General features: G+C 35.5%; 1 protein-coding gene across 2 annotated transcripts in view; it reads left to right on the top strand.

Moving 5' to 3' along the window:
• The window catches only part of LOC118189074 (uncharacterized), a 275823-nt gene that overhangs the window by 175691 nt on the left and 73689 nt on the right, over positions 1–26443 (top strand). The window contains exons 3-4 of one of the 2 annotated variants that reach the window (XM_085818170.1): positions 3825–3931; positions 10018–11089. In XM_085818170.1, the coding sequence (XP_085674296.1) occupies positions 3825–3931; positions 10018–10662 (752 nt within the window). In that variant the 3' untranslated portion in view covers positions 10663–11089. Of the gene's footprint in view, positions 1–3824; positions 3932–10017; positions 11090–26443 lie in introns of those variants that run through there. The other variant, XM_085818172.1, reaches the window with a different exon arrangement.

The following is a 26443-nucleotide window of genomic DNA, read 5'->3' on the forward strand; positions in this document are numbered from 1 at the left end:
TATCCAAAAAAATAGCAAAAATCAGAGATATTAATTGAAAGTTTTTAATACGCTAATTTTCGCCCTCATTTTTCCGAATGGCAACAGTGCTGATATCATCAACAATGGCGACAGGGATACAACAGCAAAAATGGTTGCGTTTCACTATTGCTGATGTAATGAGAGAAAATTACCGATTTTATGCGATTTTATCAAAATAAATAAATAAATAAATAAGTAAATAAATAAAATAAAATTAAAATGTCATTCAATTTTTGGAAACCTCGTTTCGGGGTGCACTGGCTCTTGTCTAGATGCAGCTATGTAGCACATTCGTAGGCCTGGGTCTATTAGCTTACACGCAGACCGAATGAAAGACAGACACAGAGAATCTTACCTCCATTATGAGTAGAGTTATAGATCAGAGTACCTTTCATTGTTACATATTCAAAGAATCCTTTTAATAAGGTTCGAAACAATGAATTTACCAATTATTGTTTAAAGATTTTGTTAAATAATTGTTTTAGGCTTTTGTTGAATTACAACAAAGTTAATGTATGCATTTTTAACAATGCTTATAAACCATAATCATTAGAGATATCAAATCTAGTGGTGCTAAAACCTTACGTGTTGAGCTTATTTGCTTAACGTTGAGATAAGTGGCTATCTCCGTAAACTGGACATGAGGCCAAGCTGATGACTAATTTTTTTCGCCAAATTTGACGAGTCTCTAAGAGACGGCAAACTTGGCGACCATCTGAAGACATCTGAGTCTGGTACTGTAGTTGACCTCTGCATAACTGTTACTGGTATTGTAATTGATCTCTGTATGGAACTGTATCCGGCCCTTTTATGCATCTTTAACTGTACATGTCTCACAGTAACTCCGCCGGGTGGGGAAAACACTACATAAGCCTGCAGAGAGCATCGGTTTCCACGTTTTAGTTCAAAGCTGACATGTATTGAGAGGACTGAGAGGTCTCCGTCTGAGCTTGACTCTTTACATGAATTTTGCATTAAGTTGTTTTTAACGTTTTTAATAGTTTTAAGTGGTAACTACTAATTGTGCTCTATCATACTGAGAAAAACTATACGAGTATTTCTGTGTAAAGTTCCAGGACTGCAAAGTGTTTCTTTTAGTAAAATAAATTCTATCAACCTATCATCATTTCTTTGTGCATTCCGTCCATTAGAGTCTGTATGCACACAACAGTGCATTAATAATGTATGTAATTTTGGTAAAGCTATTATTTCCTACTGGTGTTCACAGTTCTGTCGTAAATTCATTTTACGTTTGGTTTCGGTGTTGTCCTGTCTTGAAATTAAAAAATAAATAAATAAATAAATAAAATTAAAAAAAGAAAAGGAAAAAAACCTGAAAGGTTTCATATTTTAAATTACGTCCAAAGGGGCGTTTTTTTAATATTTTGCCTGTTACCTTTATTTATTAAATATTACGTTCTTCGGACTTAAACCATAAAATTCAGTTCAACAGCAATATCGCAAAATAGTTTGAGCATATCTTTAGAATTTCCGATACAGAGTCTCGTGCGGTGGAGATAAAAATATTTTTTTTCTGTACAAGTTGTCGTTACTCGCTTTGAACTCTTTGAGTTTGTTAATCAAAAATTCATTCAAGTTTTACAAAATATGAAATCGATAATAAAACAAATATTATTTCAAATTTGGGCTTCCACATGCCCATATTCCCAGTAGGATTACGTCATTCAAAATTCGATGGCTCTAGGTACCGTTGCTTTATCACAATGCGAGAAATATACATACATTTATAGCAAATTTTTCATTATTTAGTTTCTGCAAATATAATGCAGGACACTAACATTTGGTGGCAAAAGTTTGAAAAATGAAACGGGCATTTATAGTGAACCAACGCAAAAAGAAAACAATAATCCTTCAGGGACAAAGCCCCTTCGGACAAAAAATGTGAAAGGGTTCAGATTTTGACGGTCACCCTGAAGGGTTTGTTAAAAGTTTTTTTTACGCTCTCTCTCTGAGCTGTGAAAAAACGCCACTTCTTTTGCAATACTCGTTGGAAGTTAAATTTCAAATATGAATAGTAATACTGCCTAGTGATTGTTTGCTCTTGAGTTTGTTAGAGCCTGAGGTTGTAATGGTGTGCGTTGGGTTAATGTCATCACGGTCGTGTATGAGGATTTCTAAATCCATAATACTGACGGTTTTCTGATGATCTTCCGATGATTTCCTTGGTGATCTGTAAAAATTGCACGTATTCATTTGACCTTTCAATTGCTGCTCATATGATCTGTCGTGTATCTCATTCAGGCTAAAGGCGCGGCGTAAGAATGCTTTTCGTTTGTGTTCATGGAGTTTTACATGGTTTGAGTAGCGTAGTGGTATAGCTATTTCTCCATTTCCAGTATCTTCATTGTTTATGTTTCAATTTCATAGTTACATAAATTTAGAGCGCCAGCTCACTTGGTACTATGTCCTTCTTATCACGGTACCTGTATTCAACGTTGAAAGAGTTATGAAGTAGGCTAGAAATCAACTAATGTATATTAATGAAGCATGAAGTACCCGTCAGAAGGATAGTTTATGTGTCATGATGTATATACAACCGCATCTATCTTTCCATCCCGAGTAAAACGGAAACTTTAGTTATTACATTTTACTTAAACAGTCCGAAGAATCAAAATTTAACTCTTGCCCACATTTTCCAAGAATATTTTGGAAAACTAGTATGGCATTATCATATTGTTACGTAATTTATCCAATTTCTGACACCAGTTGTTACGTTATTTCCTTCCTTCACGTTCGTACGGGGTTCGTAGATTTGGAGTGAATAACACTTGATGGAGTATCGAAACACACTTTATTTAGACAATATTGTCAGAACAGCTCCAAAACACGTTTTACAGTCGTCGATGAACTACTATAAACACGCTGACACGATCAACGACACAGCCTTCAGGTTATCAGGCTATCACGGCGGAGACAGCTTCCTGCAAAGCAGCCGACTCTGCTTTCCGGAGTACAGCTCTCGACTCTGCTTGGTCGTTCTCGAAACTCCATGTACTCTCGAGACTCTCCACGCTACAACTCGCGATGCACTCGACGATACACAGAGCACAGCTCTCGACGACCCACCCGGCACTCGCTGCCTGGCTGTCAACTCGGGGGATCGACTCCGCAGGGATTTACTCGCTAGACGAGACTCCCGATCTCCCGACACTCACTCCCGATGAGAGACACACTCTTCCTCTCAATGAAGCACACTGACTGACTGCGAACCAGCAGGGTTTATATAGCTTTCGGCTTGTGTTCGGGAACATTCTGGGCTAAACCGGTAAGAATTCGTTCCAGAAGGTTCTCCAACCGTCCATGGTATATCGCCAATTTTGTCGCCAAATGGGTGATTTCTCGCCAGATGTTGCAACCATGCCCTCCTTTGCCATTTTATGGCAACGCCAAAACTGCTTTGCGGGGAAGCCATCCTGCCCCGCCTGTACATTTCGTAACAATACGTAATAATTTACATTATATATTTCAAAAACTTCCAATTTTACGACAAGAAATTACTTTCTTTTAATTTTTAGACATATGATTAAATATCAGAACATAATGTTAAAACGCAGAATACCTTAAGAATACAAATTAAAACCCATTGTCATAAGCAAATCCAATGCTTTGCGCTTGTTTATGTTATAGAACTTAATTTATACTATAAAACTAATGACGAGTGTAAAATGGATGCATGTCTCCCCTTGAAGATGAACATTACGTTTAGATTAATTACATCTGAGCGTTACTTAAGTGTAATGATATCGAAATTAATTTTGCTAATGTATTTCTTTCTTTTTCAGGTGAAGTATTAGGAACGTGCGCTGGAGTTATAAACCATGATAACTTAGCTTTCTTCGGTGCCTATAGTGTGCGAGAGGAATACCGTCTTCTAGGAATAGGTTTGAAGGTATGCAAGCAATATAACGAATCCACACATTCTGTTAAATATTCGAATATGCTTAAATATCAGATTGTTGTTTGTCTCCTCCCTCGCTTATTTTCCCTTTAGATATGTTGTAGAGACATTAGGTATATTTTTGGAAGCAGAAAAGATGAAAAATATGCAACCACCTTCGCCGGGAATCGGAACCACGGACCTCTGGAATACCGACCCAGCGTGCTACCGTTACACCATGAAGGCACGCTAGGGAGGTGGGAGAAATACCTTATATACTCCCCTTTTTAAAGGGCGACTAAAGTTTTAGGGGACCTAGTCGTCAAATCATGGGTGCGGAGAATCATCATCCACAACCCTTTTAGTTCGGGCGCCGCTTGTAGAGTCATTAGGATTTTTTTGGAAGCCAAAGAGATGAAAAATTAGCAACCGTTTTCGCCGGGAATCGAACCACGGACCTCTGGAATACCGGATCAGCAGGCAGAACCACTACACCACGAAGGACGCTAGGAAAGTGGGAGAAATACCATATAATGTTTCTTAAATAAATTGTGAAGTCATTAAAAGTAGTCATCCTCATGACTACTCCGAAGCTGTGATCAGTTGACAAGTGATAGATCTTAGTTATGTTTCCTATCGGGAAAAGGTCTTATATTTTATATTTTACTATCCGAAATAAAAAAAGTAATTGTCTTCTCAAGATACTGTTTAAAAGAAGTAATTACTTTCTAAGTTGTTCCTCTCATATCGGATATGCATCGGGACTGAAGTAAAATAGTACACCATGTGGCATAAGAGTCATTAAGCTGCTTTTATTTTCATACTATTTGTTATAGGTCTTCGGATCTACTTCTAGTTACAGAAGTATTTTAAGTGACTCAACTATTCGTCTATTGGTATTCTTAAATTTAATAATTCAATTTTGTAAAAATTACGAAATTTATTCACCAGTCCATGTAATTGCATTTAATAAAATTCATGTTCATTATAAAAGTGAAATGCATCTGTTTGCAGATAGTTAACTTAAGTGACGTTAACTTTAGCTTGACTTAAATGAAGTTACGCACAAAAATTGAGAGAGATAATTAATTAATTTCTTTTTTACATTTTGTTCGGCTTTCGTTAAGTAGTTTTCTGCAAAATAAATTACAATAATTCTAGACTGATGTTTTTCCTCTCTGTCATTCAATGATACTCTATTGTGATTTATTTTTATTGTGGTTACTAATCTCGCTTGTCTGATATCAGATCAAGACCTCGAAATTCATCATGACAAACAAGCACGATTGGGCCTGTTGTTGGCAAGAGCCTTTGGAACCATACAGGTGACAGTACGGCTGTAGGTGCTCAGTTCTGCCCCCTGTTTTGAAAAAGAGCACCCCGAGGGGACGGGTCTGAGAGTCTTCTATCCCTCTTTCCCTACCATCAAGTTCTCGAGAGGACTTTCGGCTCCCCTCATACTTAGAGTACCATAAGCCACACAGACACTTACAAACATCAGTGCCTTCTCTGGGATTCGAACCCGGATTTCATTACGGCAATCAGACTCACTAACCGTTATTCCAGTTGAGCGACGTTTTGTGATGCACTGCGCATAACAAACATAAATCTTGTCTTCAAACATAAGAATTGCAAATAATGATTAATGAAACAAAGTATATTGAAGTATCATGTCAATGACTTCAAAATAAATTAAATCGCACTGATCAATAATGCCTTCAACCGTTAGATCGTTTTGCATAAAATAAATAGGTTATTCGGGCAGTGGCTAGTAAATAGTCTGTGTATTTTATTAGAAAAATTTATTTTATATTTTAGTTCTTATCATCTCTACATATAATAAAAGAAAGAGTCTGTCTCTGTGTGTTTGTCTTTCGATCGTGCTGCGCGTAAGCTAATCGACCCGCGGCTACGAAATTTGGTACATAGGTGCATCTAGACAAGAGCCAGTGCACCTCGAAGCGATTTTTTCGAAATTCGAATTCGAATTTTTTTTGTTTTATGTTTCGTGACGAAATCGCATCATTTTGAGACATAATGGGCTATAGGAAAGCGAGATTTTACTCTACACACTCCAATTTCCCATCGTCATGAAACGTAGGCACTTAGCTATTTTACGCACTTAAAATAAATTTCGTGTTTCAATAAATCGGTTAAATGCGAATTTATTTAACAAAGGGAGCTTAATACCTTTTCAACGGGATTTTTTCTAAAAAAGTTTATTTTTAAAAATGTACAGTTTATTTTTCTTTGATTTTTGGACGCGTTAAACTTTCATCCTTGCGACTGCTTTTACAAAACGAATTTTGGAAAAATGATAATATTTTGTATTTAAAAAAAACTTAAATGAAGCTTCCGAGTACACTTCTCACATCTCACATCTTTAAAAATGCGATTTTGGCAACCATTTTCCTGTCTTATTGTAGTTGATAGATTTTTGATGAAATCGCATCATTTTGAATAGTTTCATTCTATTATAAATATGAGTTTGGCAACAATTTTTCATCGTATTTCTTATGTCACTGTTTTTAAGTGATGGCCATATTTCATCGTCATTTATATATATATAATACATTTTTATTGGTTTTTTTTTTTTGATAAAGTTGTTCTGCAGAGTAAAGTTCTGCCCGGAATTTTATGTTTTTTTGAGTTGCTTTCATGTTATTTTTTACTTATTTTACTGTTTGTAAGATATTGAAAATTTTTGCATGATTTTTTTTCTTCAACGGAAAGTTGGTTAATTTTTTTTATTAGGATAGTTAATATTTGTATTAAGGGATATAGCTTATTTCATTGTAATTTTTTTCTCTTGAAAATATAAGATAAAATATCATTAATTTTACTTTGCTTTTCAGAATTTTTTGTTTTTGTATTCTTTTTATGTTATTTATTGCTCATTTCACTGTTTTAAAGATGTTGAAAAGTTTTGAGTGATTGTTTTAGGAAACAAAGTTCTTAAACCTCCTACATACCATTTGAGTTCTTAAGATTTGCAAAGGGAATTTGATTAATTTATTTATTAGGATAATTAATATTTGTATTAAGGGATATTGCTTATTTCATTGCAATTTTGTTATACGTAATAACTTTTTTTAATGAAGTTGTTCTGCAGAGTAAAATTGTACGCAGTTTTTAAATTTAACGTTTGGTGTGCCCTTCAGCCATTTTTCCGGTACATTTAAAAGCCAGACGAAGGCTGGCAGCGAAGCTGCTAGTAGACTGGTGTGCAAAACTTAAGCAACAATGCAAATTTTAATCAGATAACCATGCAGTTGCAGAAAAGGGGTTCTTGCTATCAGTACAAAGAACACGCAATTCAGTAGAAAGGTCATGCGTATGCAAATGTCCCGAAAAAAACATCACATGCTAAGTGATCGTACGCAAAACGCGTGCGCTCCACTCGAGACTACCATAAGGAAGGACGAAGACGCAATTAAAGACATTCGTTGCAAGTACAGGTGAAATATGGCTAGAAGAAATCATCTGGATGACTTCACGAGTGGAAGAATGATCGGAAAGCTGTAGGAGGGGCGCAGTGTGATCAGTGTGGCTGAAGATTTCGAAGTCAACAAAAGTGTCGTTTCGCGGGCTTGGAAAGACTTCCAAACCATAGGTACAGCTATTAGAAAGGTTGGTGGTGACCGCTACAGGACAACAATTGCAGCAGATAACCGATATATCGTCCTACAGGCGAAAAGAGCCCAAAACCAGTCAGCAAGCTCCACAGCTCAGCAACTGTGTAGTACAGCAACCGGCGACAATTGTCGTGGTTTACTGTGTCCAGACACCTTCACAAAGATGGTCTATTCGCCCGCCGTCCTGAACGCTGCATCCCTTTGAAAGTTGGCCATCGGCGCGACCGGTTAGAGTGGGACAAGAAGCGCAAAAACTAGGCATCTTATCGATGGAGTCGTGTCCTCCTTACGGATGAGAGTCGTTTTAGGGCCCCAAGCGATTCTCAACGCCAACTTATTTGGAGAGAGGTAACGGCACGGTTTAATCTCAGTAACATCACGGAAAGAGACCATTACGGTGTCCTGGAGATCTCGTCTGGGGGGGGGCATTATGCTGAACGGGCGGACAGAGCTCCACGTTTTCGACAGAAGTTCTATAACCGGAGATCGCTATTGTCAGGAAGTGGTCCTTCCCTATGTGCGTCTATTCCGAGGTGCAATTGGGCCAGACTTTGTTTTTATGGATGGCAATGTACGGCCACACTGGACTCCTGCTGTTCAGAAGCTACTGAAAAATGAAGATATCACTCGAATGCATTGGCCAGTGTACTCCCCTGATTTAAATCTCATAGAACATGTATGGGATGCTTTGGGGAGATGGCTTGAGGCACGATTACATCCTCCGGCGAACACCCAACAAGTGAAACAGATGCTGATTGAGAAATGGGCACTCTCACCTCAAGATCTGTTGGACAATCTGGTGCTGAGTGTGGGGAGACGGTGAGAAGTAACCATTGCAGTAAGGGGAGAGCATATCCCATACTGAGTTCAATAAAGCTTGTTTTTGTTTAATTCCATACTGTATGTATTGTATTCATTTTTGCGCAATTATGCTTTCGTCATCGTTTAAATACAAAATGCTGTCTCTTATTTCTGAATTTCATTTCTCTCATATGATATTTCGTGAATTTATGTCAAAAAGAACACCTGTTGCTTAAGTTTTGCACACCAGTGTAGTTTATATTTCAACGGATCTACTTTTTAACAGTTGAACACAGTAGTAATCTGGACCTAATGTGATCTCGGTGGCCATTTGAAAAGATTTACTATATGCTCCAGCATCTTAGATTCACTTTAACTGTGTAGCTTTCATACCTTTATTATGAAATAGAGAAACTTGCACGTTTCTTTTATGGTTTGGTTTATGACGCTAGTGTGAATTCTCGTCTTTATATGATAAACTATAGTTTGCTATATTCGACGAGAATAGATCTGTTCTTGCTATTTGTAAAAATCCTGTAGTTTCATTTCCTTGCTTAATAGATCTATGGCGAAAATCTTTACTTCAGTGAGTGGCAACATTCATCTTTGCTGCGCAATATGTACGCCATAGCATGAGTATAAAACTTGAACTTTTTCGCTGAGACTTACTTTCTTCTCACCTCTTTTTGAGTGTTCTTTGCCGATATCATGCGTGAACTCGTGTGTGTTAAAGTTTAGCCTTTTGACAGATGGGATTTCCTGTTTTAAATGTTAAAGTTTGTTTTGACTGTTAACTGAAGTTTTGTGATTCTTAGGCCTTTCTGATGACCTTCTGATGGAGTCTAATGGCTATTAGATGTCGCCATATTTGGCGACCCAGACGTGATTTGAACACACAACCTTCTGATCTCGCCTCCTTTAAGCATAAGGAACTTCTATAGTTCATTGGATTTAAGTCTACGATAATCTACACAAGCATTTACATTTCGCTCAGCTTTAACAGACAATAATAAACAACAATTCAGTAACATGTTCCGCGGATTTATTTTAAAAATTACATGGCCTCATGAATCGCAGGACAAATAAGTAGTTTATCTTAAAAATGAGAGACACAATTTTACATCCATTTAACATTTACAGCTCCTGTTTATGCAGATATCATCGTTAATAATGCTAAGTACTTATGCAAATAATTTTCTTTCATAGCCTTTACTGAAAATCAATCTTTTTATTAACCATAAAGAATAGTATAAAATGCAGATATTTTACTAACAATACAAAAAGCTTTAAATCAAAACAGCAAATAACGAATATCTTTCATTGTCTCATCGAATTTCAAAATTAAACTCAAAGTAGGTAAACCGAAAAATAGTGTTTCTGATTGAATTATCATGAAAGTTATTAGACAATAATAAATTGAAAATGCGTATTTTCTTTTACCGGGTATATAAATTTATTGCACGAGGAAACAAAATGTAATGTTTTATATATTAATCAGGTATTGTAACCTATACAACACCGGATATCTTTTAACCACATTCTACTAATTTTGTTAACAATCGAATCGCAAGCTCTACTGCAATTCAAGAAATTAATGATAATTAGAATTCTTGAAAAAAAGATTACTATGCAGTTATATATTTTATAATATTATATTTTCAGATATATACTGCGTGCATGGAGCGTATCGGTGCCAGGAATACAGCCGGGAATGCTGTGCCGGGAAAAGAGGAACTTCATCGAGATAAATTTAAAATCCCGATAGTTGAAAACAAATGGAAATTATTAGTCAACGAAATATATGAAGACATTTCTCCAGAAAATTTATCGGATGAAGTTCCCAATGGAATTTATGTCGAACATTGCCGAAATTCTCATCTACCATTAATTTACAAATACGATTTCAACCTCGTAGGCTATAGACGTGATCTGGCCATTAAACTTACCTATGAGGAAGAAGACACCAAATCGTTTGTAGCAATCAAAGATGGTGAATGCGTTGGGTTCGGAGTTATCAAGAAAACCTGTCGAGGAGTACATCACTTAGGCCCGCTGTATGCCAATGATGCTGCAGTAGCTGAAGCAATATTGAAGAGGCTCACCATGTCTGCTCCTGAAATAAAAGGTCTCTACATGGCGACCGTTAGTAATAATGCACCCGCTAATGATTTTTTAAAGAAACTTGGTTCTCCAACTGTGGAAATATGTGCACGGGTGTTTCGACGAAGGAACGACGACGAAGAAATGACGAATGTAGATACTAACAGAGTTTTCGCTCTCTTCGATATGCATTATACTCCTTCCTAAAAAACCTTGAAAGCATTATGTAATTGCACAAACAGAGATATGAAATATAGTAAGGAATTTGGACTTCAGAAATATAACTAATTAAAAGTTAAAAATCTAATTCGTCTTTAAAAATGTTCATCTAATAATTTTTAATCAGAATATAGTTGCGAAATTTTCAAACGCAAGACGCTTTTTCTGTGCAGTTAGGTTATAATAATAATTGTGATATGTTTATCTATGATTTTGTTCTTACACCTTGTGATTGTGTAATATATAAATATAAAGAAATTACTATATTAAATATTTAATAATTATTTTCAATAATGTGTAACTTAGAGTTTAATGCATAATTCAAATTTACAAAATTGCGTTTTAATATGTATTAAGAACAAATTACTCTTTCTGTATTTTGTTCACTTTGAACAAATAAAACACTTTCTTTGGATTTTCTGTAGCGTTTCTTGATTCCATAAGTCTTGCCACAGTATAAAATCCCGTTAGAAAATAAATAAAGTTAAAATCAGAAAAAAGGGGGAAAGAAAATCTGAGAGGATTTTGATTTTTACGTTGCACAAGAGGATTTAACGTTTTTTATGCTGTTGCTGACCATCTCAGGTTGCCAGTCTCTTGGACTCTCATCTGCTAACACATTGTTTTTGTCTTTTTTGCTTCATTTTTAAGCATCGCTATCTTCGCACTCACGTCAAAGTTAGCATAAAAAAGAAATATATATTCTTACGGAATGTGCAGGCGCGGTAAGATGGCTTCCCCGCAGAGCAGTTTTAGGGTTGCCATAAAATGGACAAAAAGGGTAGGCAGGGTTGCCACATTTGGCGAGAAATCGCCCATTTGACGATATTTGGCGACAAAATTGGCGATAAACCATGGACGGTTGGAGAACTTTCTGGAACGAATTCTTACCGGTTTAGCCCAGAATGTTCTCGAACACAGGCCGAAAGCTATATAAACATTGCTGGTCCGCAGTCAGTCAGTGTATGTCTCTCATCGAGAGTGTGTTTCGTCTGGCGGGTCAATCCCTGCGGAGTCGATCGAGTTGACAGCCGGGCAGCAAGTGCCGAGTGAGTCGTCGAGTGCACCGAAGGAGTCTGTTAGTGTAGCGCGGTTAGTGCATCGTCGAGAGAGTGTGTTGAGCTCCGGCTACGACTGAACCGAGAGTCAGGAGCTGTGCTCTGTGTGTTGTCGTGTGCATCGCGAGTTGTAGCGTGGAGAGTCTCAGTCTCGAGAGTACATGGAGTTTCGAGAACGACCAAGCAGAGTCGAGAGCTGTACTCCGGAAAACAGAGTCGGCTACTTTGCAGGAAGCTTTCTCCACCGTGATAGCCTGATAACCTGAACGCTGTGTCTCTGATCGTGTCAGCGTGTTTATAGTAGTTCATCGACGACTGTAAAACGTGTTTTGGAGCTGTCTTCACAATATTGTCTAAGTAAAGTGTGTTTCGATACTTCATCAAGTGCCGTCGTTATTCACTCCAAATCCACACGAACCCCTTACGAACGTGAAAGAAGAAAAACGCAATAACTGTTGTCAGAAGAAGAAAAGAAAAACGTAGCAATATAATATAATTTTTATCAGAGCGGCTAGTGTCATTATGTAAAAATACGAATATTTAATATTTCTAATTGGATATCTCATGGTTTAAATGCATTTTTATTTAAATCAGCATATCGGATTAAAAAATATAAAAAAATATTTTTAAGAACTGCTCTTTTGCTACCCAGTAACATAAAAATTAAGTCTGGGCAACACATGATGGTGCATGTCGATAATAAGTATTCTATTTTTAAGGTGTTACAACACTTTGCTTTCAAATAGTTAAAATTGCGAAATAAATTAAGAGATAAATATCTGACATTTCGCCGAATGGTAAACGTCTGATGTGCTGGCATAACTAAAAAAAATTTTTCACCGAGTAACCAGTTAACGTTGGGAGCCTTCAAACACTTTTTGCACATGACAGTGATTTCCATGCCTATAAGTGCTATTCGCATTTGAAAGGTTCAATGTCTTTGAAGTCTTTAACTAGAACATTAAATATGAGATATTTATTGTATGAAACGGCTAAAGTGCAGAATCGTCCACTTATTTGTTTGGCGCTTTTTACAAGAATAAGAAGAATTGGATTTTTGTCAATTTTCTTTGACATTTTAAGTGAAAATAGGTCGATGTGCACATGGACATTTTAAGGGAGTGCACAGTGCCATTTTTGTGCAATTCTGGGATTTTTTTTAAGTGAAAATAGGTCGATGTGCACATGGATACGGAGTATGTGCAATTCTTAAAAACGCGCCAAGCAGTGGACGATTCTGCACTTTCTCCTATGAAACTTAGTGAAATATTTTCTGCGATTTCCAAACTGAGCGAGACTCGGCAGAAAAGTAAGGTGACCTATATTATTGATCTCTCTGCTTAAAAGAGATCCATTTTATCATCTTCATATTATACCATTTAGAAAAATAGAAAATAGTTCCGATATGGGTTGGCATGGACCCTTTGGGGATCAGTGAAACTTTAAAGGGGTTCAGTGACAGTCAGCGGGTGGATAGCTGAATCTGGATAGCTCTGGCTCTCTAACAAAGTCAGTAGAACTTCAACTTTAAATACTTGCTCCTTTTTTCATTTGCATTTAAACGCGGTTTTGAAACCACGTTCTGGCCGGAAATTGTAAGCTGAACTAAGAAGTGAAAATAAAGTGGCTTAAATTAAACATTAACTGTAGATTACAGGAAGAAACATGACGCTAAAACGCATGAAAATTCTCGCAAAAAACTTTTTTTTATCTTCCTTAATACTCTTTTATACGTATAATACTTTGGTATGTATAACATCTTTTAAATTGATGATTCACACATAACAATATGAAAACAAGCACATTTGCAGTCAAACGTTTTCATATTAATCAGTAGAGATTAAAATGAGATAATTCCGCAAGAGAAGAAGAGGAAGAATGTCCTTGCTTGTTTGCATTAGCTGTACATAAGTCACGTGATCTCTGAGGTTATCTGCATTGTTTGTTTACAAAAGGTATACATAACTCACGTGATCTATGAGGTCAGCGGAATGTACCTCATTGTAAACTTTGAAGTTTTTAAAGTAGTTTTTACTTTCTTGTACGAAAGTATTGTAATCGCGAAAAATTTCGGGTACCATATTTCAAAGGAATGATTCATCTTGAACTTTTCCGAATCCCATTTGGGTGATTTTTTTTTCAAAACGTTTGCACTTACGAATTCCCCTGGGAGTCAACTTGGAGCAACTCCCGGCTTCTGCCTAGAAATGCTCGACTCCTGGCACACATAATCAGTCTTCACAATAACGTAGAACCATGGATTCTTCGGTGGTAGGTTCAGGCTCAGCAGGCACTGTACTGGAACTGTCTTGTCTGCCCCTTGGTAGTGGTGACGTTACATGGTGAGATATCGAAGGTTGTCCTTGGGGGTATGGCTCCCCTTGGTTAACAGTAGGGAACGGTCGATGACATATCTTCGTTCTCTTTGTTGGTGACTGCTTGTCGGTCGTCAATGACTTGTGTTCTATTAAGTCCGACCGTGTAAGGGCATATTAAAGCCCACGTCTGGGAGTAACCCCTAGTGTACTGTACGTATGCACAGAATAATGGACATTTTATTGAAAAACGATTCCACAGGTCGGACCTAAGAACGAGCCTTATGTTTATCCTTGTGAGATATTCTTCGTCGTTGTGGTACCATCTAGTATTACGTACCCTTTGCAGTCTTCTAAATAGCTATGAATGAAGACAACGAGTGTGCTTGGCATTCTCTTACTATTATTACCAAACTATGAATTATATTACTACCAAACCCTGAATGACGTTTAGTCACCAGAGCGAAAAGAAAGCCCCCTGGATACCGTTTGTTATAACAAGTAAGTGATCGTCAGCTGTTATTTTATGAGAGATTCTGCATGAGTTCTTGGAGTAGATTCGGCTGTACGGCCTGTTCGAAAGCCACGTTGTCACATTTGCTACATGCATTATGTCATGTCTGTCGAGAAAATAATTAATAGATAGTGACCCATTGATGCGCTTTAAGTATTGTAGGAGACATACTGGTCATTATGCGGAGAGCATCTTGGGTCCTTGCCGCTCTTTAGGAAAAGAATCACTACCGCTAATTTGTTGCTCATAAGAAAGCACCATAGTCACTAATAGGTTGATCAGTATACGCTTAGAAGCTTGGGAAATGCGTAATACATTACTTTTACTGAAGGTGTTTTAAAAATAATAGGACTAGTGGAACGTATGTACACAATTTATTTCTTTAGCAATCCAAAAGCCATTTAAACAAACAAAAAAGCTCTTTGTCCCTTTTTTTTTTTTTTTTGACAATTTTTGTGAATTGCGATCTCTCGTTTCACCCCTTAGCATTGCCCTGAGAATCTAAGTTTTTGCACAGTTTGTGAAGCTTGCATTCCCACCATTAATCTTGTTTCTGAAAAACAAAATATCATATAACCCCTTTCTATAACTATTGATTCATATATTAAACGCAGTTAATAAATAGTTTCTTATACGAATGAACCCCTAAACAAATTCTTTTTCCTGAATTTTAAGTTAAAAAGCATGCTCTACATATGTTCTATGTTCTGAGGTGACACCCATGATCGAAAGTTAAGAAAATAATACAGCAGAAAACTTTTAAGTTTCTTTGATTACAGCTACTGACTGGAACTTTGCAATAAATTAGCTGTATAATACACCGACATTCTGCGCTGAACTATTATATCAACTGGGTCATAAAAGCAACTCTTAAAGTTGCAGCTGAGCTGCGACTTGCCAAAACCGGGCTGAATGTCAGGCGTTCACGTTTATTTTGATTTACAACTTCCACTGTAAATCAGAAGCAGATCGCGGAGGCAACAGTCCAGTCTACTACAAGTCATGAAGTTATAAATTTTCTCCTCAATTTAAACCACACCATTTGCTACAAAATTGGCATAAACCTCTGGACTGAGCAGGTACGCGAAGAAACGAGGTACAAAGAAAAAAAATCAATTTCATTTTCGTCATTTGCAGGAAAGATATTGGTGAATCTGTCTGTATGTGTGATGATTTAGAAATTGATGACATACCGGAAAATATGATTCATGGAGCGGCAGAGCCTGGCGCATGAAAGATAACAGCTTTAGTGATTGATTTCAAAACAGTGGAATTTTAGATCAGGAACTCATATCATCTTTCTTTCTTTTCATCATCGACGGAAAAGCTGGCCCACTGGGTTAGGTCCAATAAATGAGTTCACGCACAAATTACCTAGAAAGAAATATCTTTGGTGACGAAAAGTGTTTCGATTTCCGAACACTCATGTCGGCAACAAATAATTTTCAGGAGTATTTTGAGGTAACCTCTGATATAGAATTATCATTAAGGGACATATAGGAAATTTAACATTTCATACTGCTTGCATCTTATTGGCAAGGATAAGCAGAAAGTGGCTTACAGGATTATGACTCCGGTCTGGAGCATATTGTGAATAGATTATGTTACAGGCAAGAATTTTGATCACTTTTATTTCATACTGAGGATTTTTTTTTAAATCTGTGATGTGATCAAAAACTCTACCTAGTTTGTGTACTTCATATGCAGATAAACCAAACTAAAAACTAGCCATTTAGAAAATGGTCCTTAATAGTAGTAGAATTATAAATAAATAGACTCTATTTAGGAATCAAAAAAAAAAAAAAAAAAAAAAAAAAAAAAAAACGTGAACTGTGCCCTCACCAACATTTAAACCACAGACTTTCCATTTCATAATTGGCTGTGCTAAGCATTTACTCACGAGACCACGCATGGAGCAATGCGATAATTTCTTACATCTGCCTCTCTTTAAAGAATTGCCATATTTAATCGACCCAATTCCAATGTAGACAAGGTATTATACGTCACGTTTTTAGTTAGGGAATGGCTGTAAGAGATTTTTCGAAGCCAGGGAAAGTGACAAGTCAACTGTGCTTTCGCCGAAATTGTAATTATCAGTTGAATGTGGTGGTGAGTTATTTCACTTGTCTGACAGTAACATCAGATCAAGGCCACGAAATCCGTTATGCCAAGGAGAGCAATTGCGCTGTCGTTGGCAAGAGCCTTCAGCACCGTATAGGTGACAGTATGACTTCGCTCAGTTCCGTCCCCGTTTTGATGAATAGCACTCCGGGGGGTACGGGTTCGAGAGTCTCTTACACCTCTTCCCCTACCAACAACCTCTCAACAGAACTTTCGTCCAGCCATATAGAGTCCTCCCACACTATAATTTTACAAACATCCATGCTTTCTCTGGGATTCGGACCCGGGCTCTTCGATAATGCAGTAGGCTTCCCTAACCACTATGTCTGCACGGCTCAGCTGAATGTGTTGACCATTTAGGATGCGTTCAGACGGCGGCATAAGGCGTAGTCATAAGGACATAAAATACGGGAATTCCGTTCACACTTGCGAGAACGGGGTGTAAGCCGTGGCCAATGAGAGAAGCTAAATTTGCGCATGTGTGGATGTGTCTACAACTTTCCCGCGCTGTTCTCGGCTTTAACCACTTATGCCCTTTACGCCCCCGTCTGAACGAAGCTTTACACTACCAGATCGAGCGCAAAGGAATGTGATAGTTCCTTACAAGAGTGTTAGTTCAGTAAATGTTCGTATTCCTAACAAAAAGATCGAAAGCATCGGGATCTTCGTGGCCATGACTTATAAGTTGGTTTCTTCAGTGATCAGTGGGTAACTTCTTCAATGTTTCAGGCGCCAATATAATTAGCATGAGAAATGATACATACCTCAGACCTTTGACGAAAGCCAGCAGTATTGGGTTAAAATACTTTTAAAAATAAGAACAGTAAAAGTGCACTTATCTGGTGACCTTGATTAAGTTTCACTATTCTGTAGCAATTACGAAAGTGAAAAAAAAATGTAAGTTTTCTGAATTTCCGTTGCATTATCTCAGTTATTGGCAAGAGTTTTGAGGAAGTCAGTTGAGGCTCTTCCGGAATATTTTTTTTTTTTGAAGATAAGTAAGCGTATCGTACAAATATAAAGGGCTGAGTTTTTTTTAATATAAAGGCCTAGAAGGACAAATCCATGATTGATGAACGGGGAGTGGATTGATTGATAAAATTTAAATATGAGAGTAAAATGAAATTAGTTAGGTAAAAGAGTTTTCTGAATTGATTGAAAAGGCACATCAACTCAAAAAGAAAAGAAAAGTGCGTATGGTTTTGGCCTCGTGTGTCTTTTTGCTTTAGAATTATAATAGTTTTACTATATTTATGAATATATTATATATATATTTATGAAGTTATTTTTTTTTCTAATTTACTAGATTTGGTTCCTTGATATTACGTCGCCCTTTAAACAGAACGATGCATGGGAAACCAGAAAATCTTCTTAAGAGCGGATTTATCTAATCTTTTTCAATACACGAAAATTTGCTCAAGAAAGCATGTGAAATTTATTTTAAATAAAAGATTTCAGTGCTTCGATTTCAGTTTTGAAAATTTAATATCATAGGAAAACTTTCTGTCTTTTTGTGTTCAAATTACCATTTCCTTAAATTCTAAAATTAATCCTCACTTATGAGAGTGACATTCCAGCTTTATATTCCGTTCTGTTATAATAAGCACTTTTAATTGCCTATGTAGAATTCTTTTCAATAATTTTTTTTTTTATAATTCAGTTGTTGTTGCTTATCTTATTTAGAAAATCTATACGAAATTCATGAGCTCCTAAGTCCTTGTGCCTTCAGGAATCAATCCCGGAAAATAAATAAGTTAGCTAGAGACAAAACGACAAAAGAACCTGGAAAATTATGGAATAAGTAACATGTGCTAAATACTCTGTTCCTCAAACACCATCAGACACTCCAGTTTCTGAAAATGATATGAAAAATTTAAAAAGCTTCAACCCTCAAAAACGCTTTAACCCTTAACCTTTAACTGCTGTGAAACTATAATGAAATAGGGAACAAATATCGTCAGTCTCCATATTTAATCCTTATTTAAGATATTTGCCAAAAAATGAAATATAAACACCGAAATAAAACTATTTCTATAAAACAAGAGTGGCAACTGAAACGGATCAAATAGATTAATAGAGTAAAGCTGGGCATTAAATAAAGATAAGTTGAAGAATCTATGCTGAAAAGATAAAACGAGTACCTTAAATTCTAACTGTAATTCAATACAATTTTAGAGGTAAGTTTCATCAAACAATAAGTGCTCGAGAAACATTGTACGCTAAACTTTTTATTCTACAGTATAATTTTTTTTTCAATATATATTCTTTGGTAAACCACATAATATCTATAACCTTCTTAAAAGCTTCTTGAACGAGAGGACTGCTGAGCTTCAGCTTCGGAACGAAGCTAAGGTTTATTCTCTAGAAAAAAGGCTGTCCTCAAGGCTCTGTATCCGGACCTACTCTTTGGAACATAATCATAAATGATCTTTTAAGTCATCTCGACGGTTGTTTAAAAATTGCGTTTGCAGACGACTTACTATTAATTTTCCAAGGCAGGATTTTGAATAACATTCTTTTGAGAGCACAAGAAGTTCTAGATTTTTGTCTCCAGTTGGGCGATTTCTCATAAACTCACTTTCAATCCTTCAAAAGTAAAGCTATGCTTGTTCCCAGTACGTTTGATGAACAAAATATTGCTTCTTTGATGCTCGATAATTCTCCGTTGGAATTTGTCGAAAATGTTAAATATCTTGGTGTCATTCTTGACCAAAAATTAACATGGAAAAAGCACATTGAATTCCTTTCTGCTAAATGTGAAAAAATTATTAATGGCTTTCATCGAATTGCCAAAAATACTTTTGGAGTAAGCTATGATGTTAAGAAACTCATGTATAAGCAGTGTATTGTACCTTTAATTTCGTACGGCTGTCGTGCTTGGGGACATGTTCTTGCCAAGAAGGTTAACAAAAGAAATTTAAGAAAGATTCAACGGAGAATTCTTCTTCATCTTGGGAACGAAGCTAAGGTTTATTTTCTAGAAAAAGGCTGTTTTTATAGAACTTTATAGAATAGTAATTATAGAATTTTATAGAAAAGTAAATTTTATAGAATAGTTAAAAATACTTTTGGAGTAAGCTATGATGTCAAGGCTCCGTATCCGGACCTACTCTTTGGAACATAATCATAAATGATATTTTAAGTCATCTCGATGGTTGTTTAAAAATTGCGTTTATTAGTGTATTATTAGTGGTTATAGAACCTTAAGCTATGAGGCTACTTTTGTTCTTGCAGGAGTTCCGCCTATTGATTTTGAAATTGCATATAAGAATAATATTTTTGAGTCATTGGCAACTCATGCTTGGGAAGACTGCATTAATGGAATTGTCCCCTTCACTGATCTTCCTCATTCCTCTTCTTTAGAACCCATAAATTTCTGCGATTATAAAGAGACTGCTGAAATAAGTTTTCATATGGTTTTCTTTACAGATGGCAGCAAGATGAACAACAAGGTTGGCCTTGCATTTGTTCTTTTTGAAGGCCATTCCGAGATTTGTTTTCTTAGACACCGTATACAGAATGAATGTACAGCTTTTCAAGTAGAACTTCTGTGCATTTATCTTGCCGTCAAATGGATCCATGATCATGGGACAACATCCTCAAAGCATCTTATTTGTTCTGATTCTCTTTCTTCTCTTCAACTTTTGAGCAGTATTACCAGCTGCGATAAATTAGTTATCGAAACCCTAGTAACTGTTATTCACTTAGAATTAGAGGTATTGATATCTGCTTTGCTTATGTGCGTGCTCATTGTGGTTTCTACGGAAATGAAAGAGCTGATTTCTTAGCTAAAGATGCCTTAAATTTACCCATTGATATCAACATTAGCATTCCAAAGAGTTATTGGAAGTCCTTTTATTATAAAAAGCTTTTAGCTACCAAAAAGTTCCTTCCTTTTATTTACCATAGACTGAATTCCGAGTCTTTCCTCTCGTTAAAGTATAAAGTGTATCAGATTTTATCTAGTCACGGTAAATTTGCAAGTTATCTGTTTCGTTTTAATCTACGATCAAACAATTTATGTGATTATTCAAAAGGAGTTCCTCAGGAAGGAGCATTTGATTTTCTCATGCCCTACATTTGATGGCCCTAGATTATGCTTACAGAACGATTTGAAAATGTTCGGAGTGACTTGGCCAGTGAACTTATTTGTTTTCGTGAAGTCCAGACTGCTGTTCTCTGCTTTTGTTCTCTTTATTTATGCATGTAATTTTTAATGTTTATTTATGCATGTAACCTTTAATATTCTAGTTAACTTACTTCTGTAAGCCCCGTGTTGTACATATGTGGTGCACGGGGAGTCTGTATGTTCTCAAAGGAAAAAAAATATATATATTCTTTTTCAATATATATTCTTTTTAATATATATTACGCACTTTTCTTGCTATATAAATAAGGCACGTATTTAATTTATTTTTTACTTTTATATGACACACATAAAAACATGAATTATGCATAGAAGTATATTGACGGATGCAAAAATATTCGACACTTTTTCTGTGTTAATCTTTTTGTTGGATTATCATCATTATAAGACATAGATATCCAATCATTTGTTTGATGTGATGTTAATCCACACGTTCTGTTTCGATCACCTTTTATCGTTTTATTTTTATGAAAATAAATTACTAAATTTAGAGATTTTAGGCCTCTTTAACCGTAGAATGTTATAATATTTGTAGATATGTTCATGATTTTCCTCTTGTGTTAAATAAATAGTATGTTCTTATTTTTCTTGGGAAGTTCTCCACAAAGATGTCATTCTTCGCAGAATGAAGAATAAGGTTATTAATGATTCTTGCCTTTTAAACATTCTGAAAATTTCCATGAGTTCGAGGCAGGCATGGGCGCAGATGTTAAATTCAATCACACTCCACTGGACTTCTGCTCCAGTATTTCTCCTTTTTAACCGAAACCGCTCTGGAACGTGTTGGAGGTTCCATATCGTGTTCGAAGAAGATATATTTCAATAATTAGTACAGTGGAATTTCGAGATACGAGTTTAATTCGTTCCAGCTTCGAACTCGTATAGTGAATTTCATGTATCTAGAAACAAACTTCCCCATTGAAAATAATGGAAATTCAGTTAATCCGTTCCGCACCCCCAAAAATATCAATATAAAATTCAATTTTTCTAATAAATAACACTGGTAAATAATATAACCGTTGTTTACCTTTATGATAGCTTCCGACACATTAGAAGCTTCCGAAATCGATCCTTTAACTGCTTCTCGTTAATCCACACCAACAACAGCAGCTTCCCAACATCTTCTAGGAGTTTGGACGTAACGTTAACTTCTTTGGCTACATCAACTTTCTTAACTTCTTCCTGCTTCTTCGGAACAGTGTAGATTGTCGCTGTCGAAAAGCCGGCACTCTTACACCACGCTTATGTTTATCTATGGTTTCTTTCTTAATTTCAACGTCCATGACTTCCTTTTTTTTGCAGCTCTATCTGAGGCAACAATCTTCTTGGGATGCATCGCAAAATAGTTATTTTCACGTTAAAAGTAATAAACAGTTAACTCACAAGCGCACAAACACGTAGATCAAAAAACACTGAGTGATCTGACGAGGTTATTCCCCGAGTCGAGCCGGATCGAGACATAGCGCCGCGCATACCAACAGCCTAGCTCACTGCTCGTTACTCGAGTCAGTGCTCACATTTAAAGGCAAATCTTTCGCTCTTACTTTCCTCGTATCTCGAATTTCTCGTATATAGAGGGGCTCGTATTTCGAGGTTCTACTGAATACCTGAAATGCAATGTAATTAGAAAATTCTATAATTAATCCAGCATGTCTTTAAACCGTTAGTAAAACTGATGTTGATAGTAGGTGCTGAATGTGTAATTGAGCTTCATTCTCAATTAGAAGAGCAAAAACGCGAGAACGCTTGAGCAAGTAAGGAAGAAATTAACAAACTAATTCGAAATGCTATTTCTTCAGGAAGAACATCTGACACTTTTGTTATATAACTTTATCTATCCGCTCAACAAGGCTTAAGTGAGTTAGAAGTCAAAATAAACAAGCAAATTTATTTGGCCATAAAGAACTATTAAAAAATCTTTCTTTTGTCCTTTGTAAAATATTTCTTGTTTTCATTATTTTATACACCTTTCAGTTAGCTTTTCATTTCATTTCATTTTAAAATGTGTTCGTGTAATTTAATTTTTCTTCTTCAAATTATTAATTTATTTCAATTTTAAAATATCTTCATTCTTTTTGTTTTTAATTTAATTTTAACTATAAATAATTACCGATTTATTTTTTATTATTTTATATTGTTTATTTCTCTTTGTCATATTCGGCTTCTTCACTTCCAATTACAAAAATTAAGCCTAGCATGAGTAATCTCGTGATGTCTGCGTGAAGAAAAAAAAATTTTTAAGTTTATGACATCTGCATTCATCTTTTTCAATTTCACGAATAGCGTTTTCACGTTTACCTTGAAAAAGTAAAATCATCATTGATTTTTAACAGTAATTGTTTCCCAACGGCGGGCACTAGTCCGTTATAAGCATTTGCCACTACTAAGGTTGGAAGAAGTGGTCACATTATTAAGGAAGCACTTTAAATAGGTGGACCTGCGTTGCCACCTAAGAAGGGACAGGCAATTTACCCCGTGCCTTCTCCGAGATTCGAACCCGGGCACTTCGGTAAGGTAGTGAGAGTCACTAACCACTTTCCCGTCTGGGCAGCCTCTTTAGCAGTCAAAAATCGTCATCCATCTATCATTTATCTTTTTCAAGTTTATGATTTAACAAAACGTTTCCTCCCATTTATGATATGAGTTATGCTAGTTCTTGAAAAAGAAATGTTTAGAAGATAGCTAATTACAATCTCAGAAAAACACCACTTTGAATATAAAAAACCTTTATTTTCAAATTTACCGAGACACAGTTTCTCCTATGTGCAGCATTAAAATAATAAGAACTATAAAGACATAAGTCTTTATATTTTTGTTAAAAAATATAAAGTCCATAAATTCAGAAGTACATAATGTATTTAAAATTTATAAATGTTATCGGCAAAGTTTAAAATCCGGCATTCTATAGAATACCTAGGCATTGTATATAATGCCTAAAACTAGCCGCCAATGTAAGAAATGATTCATATTTCACACATTTCCTAGGCATTCTATAGAAAACGAAATGACAAATCAGCAAGGTGTGAAATACATTTCCGATTCGTTTCGAAAAACCAAACTACTTACCAGAAGTTAATAAACGATGTAAAAAGACGAAAATGACTGCTAAGAAGAACCACGGAACTACCGGCTGCTGAATCGGTAGAATGTGCTATTTGCAGAAAACAAAATTACATTCATTTTATTCTGTTAAAGAAAACGTCAGTACTATACAGTATTACGTCACGAACGCTGAGTTATTTCCCGTACTTAATGAAAACTCGTTTGAATACTGCACACGGACGACGTGACAGAATATTGAAAGAACTTTCAACCAAATACAAAAATGTTGCACGTAATGATATTGAACTATTAACCACTTTTGTGAGCCCTGTCGGAAAAAACAAAAAGTATTAAAAATGCCATTGTTCTGAAACTTATGATTGTTTCTGAATTTAATTTCCGTTGTCAGCTAGATCTTACTGATTCCCAGTCTCGACCAGATAAAAAATACAAATTTATTTTGTTGTATCAAAATCATCTCACTAACTTCTTTTTACATATTTCGAATAACAGTTCTTTAATGGCACTCTTTAATTAATTTTTTTGAGGAATGAACGTCTTTTAAATAACAGCCTTATCATAAATATTTTTCATACTTTGCCTGAAGAGCATTTGCCATTCAATAGAATGCCTATATATTATATACAATGCCTAGAGAAAGTATGTAATAATTCCCATATTTCATACTTTGCTTAAAATCGTCCGGCATTGTATACAATACCTAGGCATTCTATAGATTAGAATGCTGGCGTTTCATATTTTACCGGTAACATAAATGGGCTATTAGTTCTTGTTGACTCTGAGAAATTTTCAGGTAATGTGCAGATAATTTTTTTTGAAGGAATATATGGAAAAAAAATCTATTTCATTTCCATACCTTAAAGTTAGAATTTCACACGTGAAATTTAATACCTTTAAGAATGGCATTACTCTTATTCTCATGGAGAATCTTTCAAGGCCTTATTCAAGGCTGTGTCATACTTACAATGAAGGAAAAAACACTGCTTAAATATATTTATTTCTGATTTTCAGATTTGTCACTCAATCTTTCTCAGGTCTCAGTCTCAATCTTTCTCAATCAATCATGTTAAGAAGCATTTTCCTTAACATCTTAAATCAGATTTCATTTTACGAATCTCAGAAATTCTTTTCCCTGGCAAGCTAGGAAACGGTTGCCAATTGATAAGGGGAAGAATATTTATCTACTGAAATTTTAAAACGCTTTGCTCTTCGATATGCCAAAATTAAACATTTTAAAATCCATACTTCCTAATAATATTTGGCATCGAGTGTTAGCCTCTAAAGCATTAACGTAAATCAGTTATAAAATCTCAATAACTATAATTTGTCTGCATATTATCATCTGCTTCAAAATTAAATATAATGTTAATAATAAAATTTTGTTAATAGCATATAACATGCAGTGATTGTTATCAGTTCAAAAAAATTTACAGTTTCTGTTTAATTTTTAATTTTATTCAAATGATTACGTATTTTTAGCTCAAAGGGACACCATCCAAGAAGGGCTATTAGTCTCCAAACGATATTTTGCGCCGAATCCTTATAAAAGGCTGTATCACTTTTCAAATTGTTGCCAACAAATTTTATCGTAAAGAAATTAAATAATGAAAAGTCTGCATGAATGTATGTATGTTTCTCGCATTATGGAAGAACAAGGATACCTAGAGCCATCAAATTTTGAACAATGTAGTCCTCCATCCAAATATGGGCGCTTGAAAGCCCGAATCTTTCTATTTTCTTATCTATTTCATATTTTTTAAACTTTAACGAATTTTTTATTAAGAAACTCAACGACATTAAAGCGAGCAGAGGCTGTATGGAATAAAATATTTTATCTCCAGCTCGCGAGACTGTCTATCGGAAGTTCTAAATTTATACTGTTTTAAATATTTTTAGCCCAAAGCGACGTTATCCCAAATGCTCTCGAAATGTGTAATTATGTGTAAATGAAAAAAAAAAAAAAAAAAAAAAAAAAAAAAAAAAAAAAAAAACTCCTTTTAAGAGTAATATAAAACCCGAAGGCCTTCAGATTTTTTAGTCCAAAGGGATTTGAATCCCGAAGGACTATTAGTTTCGTTTTGGCATTTTGCGTCGGACGGATAAATGTCGGTTCACTTTTCAAACTGTTGCCATAAAATGTTAGAGTCCTGCATTATATTTGAAGAAATTAAATAATGAAAATCTGCGTAAATGTATGTATATTTCTCACATTGTCATAAAATAACGGTACATAGAGTCATCGAATTTTGAATAACGTAATCCTCCAACGAATATGAGCATGTGGAAGACCAAATTTGAAATTTGAAATTTGTCTTATGATCGATTTCCTATTTTTTAAAACTTTGACGAATTTTTGATTAACAAACTCAAGGATTTCAAAGCGAGCAATGGCAACGTTGTGCAGAAAAAACATTTTTATCTCCAGCGCGTGAGTCTCTGTATCGGAAATTCTAAAGATATGCTCGTTTTAAAACTATTTTGCGATATTGCTGTTGCACTGGATCTTATGGTTTAAGTGCGAGGAACATGATATTTAATAAAGAAAGGTAAC

This window comes from Stegodyphus dumicola, chromosome 6, assembly GCF_044657685.1.
Source record: "Stegodyphus dumicola isolate Sdum_Otavi_A_Nest chromosome 6, ASM4465768v1".
In the NCBI taxonomy this organism is placed as follows: domain Eukaryota; kingdom Metazoa; phylum Arthropoda; class Arachnida; order Araneae; family Eresidae; genus Stegodyphus; species Stegodyphus dumicola.